Below are 9,085 nucleotides of genomic sequence, written 5' to 3'. Positions count from 1 at the left end.
ACCACCAGCCTAGATCATTAATATACTGTAGAAGGACCTATGTTAAGTAATAATTTGATATTTTCTTTTAGCTGTATATGATAGTGAGGTGTTGTATTTAGTCTGAAAGCTACCCAGCAGTACGTGTATGTGTATGTGTATGCGTGTGTTTGGTGGTGGTATGCAGTAGCTTTGATGCTGGTTCTCACTCTTCACATGCAGATAAGATATAGGCTCTGGCAGCAGCAGCAGCAGCAGTAGCAGACACACACAGAGAGATATGGACACCTTTGGACCTTATCACCAGGACCATCACTGTCTGAAGGGGCCACGAAGACACAACACAGGTTAGGGTGGAAGGGATGATAGGAGAGAGAGGGAAATAAGGATTAAAAAGTCCTTTTCATGTAGAGATGTCACCTGTTCTCTAGCTAGTACTATTTAAAAAATATTTTACACCTGTAATATACCATATTTAACAACAGGTGCAGTCCCAGGTTTTCAGCTGGTTTAGATTTAAAATGTTGTACAATTAATAAGAATACTTAAGACCTGTTTATTTCTATAGTGTTTAAAGGAGATTGCATCACTTCTCCTCTGTAGGTTGCTGTGCGTAATTGCTTGCTGTTTCCAACTCCATCGTCAGGGGTCGTGCCTCAACTGGGCAACAATTTATTTCTGCTTCAGCTGAGTCGACACACACACACCTTGACTCTGGATATATGAGGATGCTTCATTTTAGCAGATATGAAAATCTTATTCTCCAAAAGTAGTAAATTGTTCCAAGAAAGCTGCAACTATATCCAAGCCTTATGAAACAGAAGTGTGTAACCCCTTACATTTTGGGAACATATATATAACCTATGATGGAGTCATTATGTCACACAGACTGTAAAAAAGTATGCAACAGGAAACATTATGAGCATTACTAATGCAAAGTTTTTATTAGAATAGACAGGTTGTTATTCTGCATGCATGCGAACAAAATATGGAAATATGATGTTAAGAGTTTGTCCTTGTAGCCACGGAGAGAGCTCCACCTCTCTCTGGATAAAGTGCGCACGGACGGAGTGGGCGGTTTAACAACACACACACACACACGGACGCACGTGCACGAGCACATATTATGGGACTGCAACCTGCTGATTCCTGTTAGACTCTCACACACAGCCTGGAGGAGTAGGTGACCACTTCAACTTGTTTTTTTGTCAGTGCGTAAAAGTTGGAAATCGTGTATTTTTGTAGAGCAAAAAAAGTGAAATGGCTTCTTTCAGAGGACTTCTTCTTCTTCCTCTTTTATTGGTGGACTTTGTATCAAACGGTGTCTTCTTTTGAAGCGACTTTTCTTCTCGGGAGCTGCTCAGAATAAAGTTTTTTCTCATGGTGCACTTCTTTATCCTGAAGCAGCAGCAGCAGCAGCACAGCAGCTTCAGAAATGAAAGCAGAAGCAAGCAAACTATTTTGTTTTCTTTTTAGGAAGTCTTTCAAATGGCTTGATTCAAGAGTCTTTTCTCGCTTCTGATCTTGCGACACATAACCCGGACTTTGGTTACCATTACGCATACGTTTTTTGTTTTTTTTTCCCCATTTGGAGACACTTGGTGACTCTTGGAGAGCACCGCTGGACAACAACACCATGACCAGCTGCTGGCTCGCCCTGGTCGGATTGTGGTGGAGCGCTTATTCCTGCACGTTCCTGTCCGCGCGGAGTAACTTCTCACTGGATGGACACAACAACGAGGCGCACCAGCACCACCCGGCAGGCTTCATCCAGCGGCGGCTGCGGACGCACGAGAAGAGAGAGATGCAGAAGGAGATCCTGTCCATCTTGGGGCTGCCGCACAGACCCAGACCGCATCTGTTGCAGTCACACGGAAAGTACAACTCCGCTCCGCTTTTCATGTTGGACTTATACAACACCATCTCCAGCGAGGAGAAGAGCCAGGTGGAGGGCATCCTGGACCGGTATCATCATCAGTCCATGAGCACCACCCAGAGTCCTCCTCCTCTGGCCACTTATCAAGAAACTGCCTTTCTGAATGATGCAGATATGGTGATGAGCTTCGTCAATCTAGGTGAGTTACTTGAAATTTATTTTTTATCAGTGATGTTTTTTGTGCGTAATTGAATAGAACAGAATAGAATGGAATAGAATAGAATAGAATGGAATGGAATGGAATAGAAGGGAATAGAATGGAAAGCTTTATTGTCATTGCATTAAATACAACGAGATTCACAGTTGCCACTTCTGGTCAGTGCTTTAAAACAAATACTTGACAAGACTAAACGAGTCAGATAAAACATATAACAGGTAAAACACACACACAGTTATAAAGTAAATAAAACAGGTAAAGTAGATGTAATAAATAAATATAAACAGAAGTGTTACACTAGAAGTATAAAATATAAAAAAATAGATGTAATGTAAACAGAGGTAATTGCAGTTGTAAAATAGGTAGGGTAGATGTAATAAATACATATAAACAAAGGTAAGCTCTGTTCTCTCCTTATATTAAAATTTTTCAAAATATTGTTTTTAGTGTTTTTGTTGTAATTTTCAAGAAATTGCTGTGTTATAGCAGCAGGTTATCCAGGCAATGCACACGAACAGTCAGTAAATATACATATCAACACTAGAGATATTATCTATAGTCTACACAATATAAAGAATATATTAAAATACACTATAAATTAATAAAAAATAGGTAGGGTAGATGTAATAAATAAATAAAATGTAAACAAAGTTGCACTTGAGGTGTATATTGCATCAAGGATATATTGCACAGATAAATGTATTCACATTCAGATTTAGTGTTTGTTCAGTGTCTGCTTGGCCCATTGCGTTCCTGTGAGATTGTTTTTTAATTGCAGAAAATCTCACTTGGCGAGATTGATTTAAGGGTGAACAGGTGTTTTTGCACAAGCAAGGTTGAAGTGGAGGGTTTGCTCTGAAGAATCTTATAACATGTTGTAAATTTATGGAGATATGATTTTTAAAATGATGCATGGATTAGGCTCCTGCTTATCTTATAATACTTTTTTTCCACATTGGACACCTGGAGCTCGTAGTTGACCCACATTTTCTTCTAAACACAGTACACTAGCGCAACAGACTAACGTTTATTAAAGGTCCCATATAATAAAAAAGTTTTTTTTATCATAAAGCAGGCTTAAGTGCTATATAAATACTGTGAAAGTATCGAGACACTCAATCCACAGGGAAATACACACAGCCCGTATTCAGAAACTCTGCATTTGAAACAAGCTGTCAGGATTTCTGTCCATTTGTGATGTCACAAATATACAATATTTAGACCCTTTATGCAGTTTTAAACATAAACATTCTAAATGTGTCCCAGTTTATTCCTGGTTGCAGTGTATGTGAATGTCATCAGCTGACAGGAAGTACACATGGACCCAAGCTGTTGCCTAGCAACGCGATTCTGTTGCAATTTCGTCAAAATGCGCTAAAACGGAGCGTGTAAATACAGGCATATTCAGGCTGACAGTATGAGGAATATAAAGGGTTTTTTGAACATTACAGCATGTAAACATGTTCTAGTAAAAACACAAAATACAATTATGAACCTGAAAATGAGCATAATACGGGACCTTTAATGGATCATAGCTCACTGTGTGAACCGCACAGAGACCCACACACTCCCTCAACTCCTCTGTGAGTTAGAAAAAAAACCTGATGTTTGTATTGTTTCGGAGTTAATTTATTGTTACACGTCCTCCCTCCGGGCAGATTGGCCCTCCGCGGCTCATTTATAGGACCGAAATTCTGTGGTCAGTCTTTTCTGTGTGCAATCTACTCCATGATTTATGTCTCTGCGGGAAAAAAAATAGACCCAGTATCCTCAGCAAAACCATCAACCACCACCACCGCTGGTATTTGTATATAAAAGGCTATTCCTGCCGTTGACCTCCAGCGCAGCGAGTTGCGTTTTTCTGTGCGTAAATTGCGTCGCATTGTTTGTGTTACCCAAGCGGATTTTGTCTTTAATTAGCTCCAGTGACGATAAAGAGGGACACTTTAATCATAACGAGTTTGGAAACATAAAAGCCCAAAGGCCTTCCTTCCATTAGCAGCTCCAGTGTTTACTGGAGAGACTCTAAACAAAACCCCTTGAAGATAAACAGAGGCGCTGCCAGAGTCAGACGCTGCTGGACAAGGAGGCTTAAATCCAGATTGATTGTCATTCTTCTTGGGAACCAGGCGGCATTGTCATGATCCGGCTATGAGAACAGTGAGAATGTATCACTGCTGAAGAATGCACTCTCATGTTTTTTTGGTCTTGAAACAGGAAGTGCTTCAACTATTTCATCCCTCACCTTTCTAAACCATTTAGTGCCACACATGAAGGAGAGAATTGGGTTTGGAGTTAGAAGAAGCAAAATGTTCCTCTACTTATTGGTCCTGTGAGTATTGGTGTTGCAACATGTAGTGATGAAAACCAGATATTCCGACAGAAGGAGGCCGTCGCTTTGGTCTCGAATGTCGAAGCCCCCTCTGTTGGCTTCTGTGTGGGGGTGTGACGGTGGCGGCGTGGTGTTTGTGTGTCTGTGGTTTTTGGTATTCCTGTGCTGTGTCAGTTTGGGTTTATACTGCGTTTGTTGCACATCTGGCTCTCCACTTTGATTAATCGCGTCCTGTGCATCTTTTGACGATTCCCTCAGATTTCTGCGGTGACCGGGGGATTAGGTTGCCATCTCCTCCAGCCGTACACAGAGTCCTAACCGCCCTGGAGGAGGGACGGCTTCCTCCCCGAATGTGATTGTAATTAATGTTGGACAGGCCAAGGCTTTCCATCTGCTTTGCAAATAAGGCCTCGCACGACTACCGTGTGTCATCGCCATCCGATTAGTTTTTAATGTGTCTCTTGCCTCGATTGGAGCAACTCAGAAAAGCTACGGCAGAAAGAGAGCCCCCGAAATACTCCTGGGTGGTCCCCCTCCTTGTTTCAAAACCAGCTGAAAAATCTGGATATCATGTGTGGCCAAAGCGAAACTACAAATTAGAATGAAGATAAATGAAAGGAAGAAAAGCGAAGAAGCCAAACAATCTGTCTGAAACAATTAGAAAAATATGGGGCAGGATTAACAGATGGAGCCTAAAGCAGATTTTATTCATTGAATAGGCACTTTCCCTGCGTAATCTGTGTTTGTGAAGCCAAATCAAAGAAGAATGCGGCGGCTCCGTTTACACCGACGATCTGATTTAAAACCGGAGTCGCCTTTTTTTACGTCAGCAAATCCTCCCCGGGTGTAGATGTAAGAATCTCCGACTTTAAACTGACCCATAGCAAATAAAACACTGACAGTGATTTAAGCTTCGGCGTGAACTGATGTCTTTCACAGCCAGCTGTGGCAGTAGCACAGATAGAGAGCTCATTTTCTGAGGGTATTCTCTTGGGCTTTGGGTAGATTTAAGAGCCCCTGCGTTACATCCAGTCTCAAGTGCTCTCTGCGAACCATATGTCCCCCCCTCCCCTGCGTGATTCATGTAGACTTCTTGTTCAGTCATCCATTCTCCTTAGCTTTCATCACTTGTTCAGAATGACCCATTAAGAAAAAAAAAAAGAGCGGAGCAAGTGGTGGAAAACTTCAAAATTGTGGGACGAGAAGCATATTTTCCAGCTCCTTTTTCATCTTCATTCCTAGGAAAGCACGTGCACCACTGTTTGCCTTGCGGACGTCCTGCTTTCCACTGAGGTCTAGTGAAGTGACACTGTGTGCTGAATGACTCATGCTGTGTGACATACGCTGCAGCTCCGAACATGTCCTAATGCACAGCAGGGTCCTCGGGTAATGTTAAAGACCTCTAGTAGCACTGTGGAGCTGTTTTTCTATGAATGAGTCCCTGTTTTGTTTATCTCATGCATGTGTGCGTGACACAAGTGACACCATATACATTCCTGTCAAGAGTTTCACTCTATTCCACTGATCTACAGGTGGCGATAATTTGACAAGATATGCAGCAATGCACCAGCATACTTGAGAATTAGCTGTTTTATGACAAAGGTAATGCACACAGTGCGTTTTGGTGAGTAACACTGGATGTATACATACCTTTTTGTTTGTTCACAAGAACACTCCACAGGACCCCTTTAACTAGAGTTTCGGGCTTGTACACACTTGTTGAATGCAGATTTTAACAGATTTTTTCTTTGTGGCTTTAACAGCAGGCACACTGACTTTGAAGATGAAGTGAGGAATCTGATAATCTTACATTAAAGAGACACACAAATGTACTTAAAGTAGGGCTGTCAATCGATTAAAATATTTAATCATGATTAATCACACATTTTTTATCTGTTCAAAATGTACCTTTAAAGGGAGATTTGTCAAGTATTTAATACTCTTATCAACATGGGAGTGGGCAAATATGCTTGCTTTATGCAAATACATGTATATATTTATTATTGGAAATCAATTAACAACACAAAACAATGACAAATATTGTCCAGAAACCCTCACAGGTTCTGCATTTAGCATAAAAAATATGCTCAAATCATAATATGGCAAACTCAAACCCAACAGGCAACAACAGCTGTCAGTGTGTCAGTGTGCTGACTTGACTATGATTTGCCCCAAACTGCATGTGATTATCATAAAGTGGGCATATCTCTAAAGGGGAGATTCGTGGGTACCCATAGAACCCATTTTCATTCACATATCTTGAGGTCAGAGGTCAAGGGACCCCTTTGACAATGGCCGAGACAGTTTTTCTTCGCCTAAACTTAGCGTAAATTTGGAGCGTTATTTTAGCCTCCTTCCCGACAAGCTAGTATGACATGGTTGGATTCCATCAATGGATTCGTTAGGTTTTCTAGTTTCATATGATGCCAGTATTTTCACTCTATCTTTAAAAACGAATTTGCGTTAACACGTTATTATCTTGTTAACTTTGACAGCCCTAACTTAAAAGTGGTCGGTAGTGTTCTTCAAAAATACTTTGTTATATTTGTTGAAATTCTCATTACATCCCGACAGCAATCAATAAAGCAAATGCTTTGACAAAAAAAAGAAAAAAATCCAGGATCTGTGGCTGTCGCAGGACTGTAATAAGCCCGTCCACTCATTTCATTCGGCCTGAATGAAATGATTGGACGGGCTACCTGTCTACCTGCCTGCCTGATCGCACTCTGCCCGTGTACTCATCCACAAGCTGCTATCTTGACAGCTGTGGGTTCTGACAATAGCCATGCTTGTTGTTTACGTTCATCATGATAACTTTGGGGGAGAGGCTTTGGAGGCCTGAAGCAACGGGCTGTCAGTGTTGCTGACTTGCCGCCTTTCTCTGTAGATTTAGGGACTTTTGGAGCTAGTGCTGCTAGCTACTTTCATTGGGAAAGAGTTCTCAACACTGGGCTGGGTTTTCGGTTGGATACATTTTAAAATCTAGTGTACTCTTGCTAGTTTCTCAAGATTACTGACCCTAGCTTTCAAGAAATGATTAGTAGTATATGTGCAGGAAGTGCTAAAAAGTCCCTCTGAGAAGACTCTGTGTGTAGTTTTAAGTACAAATGCATCTTTTTTCATATTTATATTTTAGGAGAACTCCAGTTGAGACATATTTAGTGGAAAAAGGATGACCTACCCTCCGTCAGATGCTGGTCTCTGGTCACAGACCTTCTATAAATCTCTCACAAGGTAATATATTGTGGAGTGAGTGGGGAGACACTGACCAATATTGGTAAGGTGCATCTCAGTGGAAAACAAATACAATGCTCACTCGATTAATGAGAGGTGACGCATTGCTGAACAAATATCTGCCGCCCCCGTGAGGGCTATAATAACCAGCAAGGGGAAAATTGCTATTCCTATCAGGTTTGGCTTTTTTGGTCAAGCTGTTACCTCGTGGTTATGGTGAGTCAAGGATGCACAGAAATGGCTTTGGTTTCACGGGTCACAGAACAGGAACTCCAAATGTTGTTCCTGTGTCATCTGCATTTAACTGTGATGAGTTTGCATTTGCCGTTGCTCTTCCATGCCAGCCAGCCAGCCAGCCAGCCAGCCAGACAGGTGCAGAGGTCTCTCTGAGCTTGGCTTGGCTCAGAGCGCAGCCATTGCTTGTTTGTTCGCCCATCCTTTTCTGTTTGTCTGCTGGGTCTTACCAGAGGGAAGGTCCCATAATACTCCAAGAAAACCCATTCATTCATTTTTAAGTCAATCTTGTTGTACTTTTCCTACAGTTTTAAATACCCTTTCATGGTTAATAGGTGAGCTTGTCCTTCTGTTTTCTGTTCTAAGGCTTCATTTATCATTTCAAATGTCTCATTGTTGGATAACATTTAGATGATTTTTTAATAAACTTCTGTTATACTTACGGTATTATGTGTCTCTGTCAGCCAGATCACTGACTGCATTTGTCTTGGTTTTCCCTGGCTACATGCTATAATCAGGGTCGGCAACTCCAATCCAGAAGATGGTTTTAATGCACCTGAAGCTGTTTGGCAACGGCTGAAAGCCTTCGCAGTTTCACTTATATATATGCAGTACTTTTAACAAAGATTATAAATTGTCTGGATTGACTACGAGCTTGTTAGTGGGAAACTCTGGGGTCTGAAAAGTGAATCCATTGCGGAAGTGCCTCCAACTTGCATTCTTTCTAGTGGCCAGCAAGGGGCGACTCATCTGGTTGGAAAAAGAAGTCCGATTGTATAGAAGTCTATGATAAAATGAAACTTCTCACTTGATTTATTACCTCAGTTAACATTGTAAACATGAGTTTATGGTCTCAATCGCAAGTTTCTTGTCTTCTTCAATACAGCATGATGTTCATTTAGTAAATTATGGTCCCATTTAGAGAAAAATAGACGATAAAGCAGGGGATGCTTTAGGGTGTGGCTGCCTTGTGATTGACAGGTGGCTACCACAGCATTGTCCAGTCTGGGAGTTGTCCGTGTTTTCGGTCTCAGAATTTTTACCCTTTCTCAGTGTGTTTTCAGTTCATGAAAGTTAACTGTAACATTTTGGTCGCCTATAAATGTCTTATTCACTGTTTGGTTGTACTTAGCTCCACCCACTCGTGTCACTTCTGGTTACAAAAAAACAACATGGTGACGGCCAAAATGTTGGATTTTAGGCTTCAAAACGG

At 41.3% G+C, this 9,085-nt stretch overlaps 1 protein-coding gene across 1 annotated transcript in view; it reads left to right on the top strand.

The window, feature by feature from the left end:
* Nucleotides 1–834: 834 nt before the first annotated feature.
* The window catches only part of bmp6 (bone morphogenetic protein 6), a 53,170-nt gene continuing 44,919 nt past the window's right edge, over nucleotides 835–9,085 (top strand). Inside the window, exon 1 of the mRNA XM_037757472.1 lies at nucleotides 835–2,054. Coding sequence (XP_037613400.1) covers nucleotides 1,616–2,054 — 439 coding nt within the window. The 5' untranslated portion in view covers nucleotides 835–1,615. The remainder of the gene's footprint in view (nucleotides 2,055–9,085) is intronic.

This window comes from Sebastes umbrosus, chromosome 21, assembly GCF_015220745.1.
Source record: "Sebastes umbrosus isolate fSebUmb1 chromosome 21, fSebUmb1.pri, whole genome shotgun sequence".
Taxonomy (NCBI): Eukaryota; Metazoa; Chordata; class Actinopteri; order Perciformes; family Sebastidae; genus Sebastes; species Sebastes umbrosus.
The sequence above is the reverse complement of the archived record's forward strand: the minus strand, read 5'-3'. Positions and strand labels throughout refer to the sequence as shown.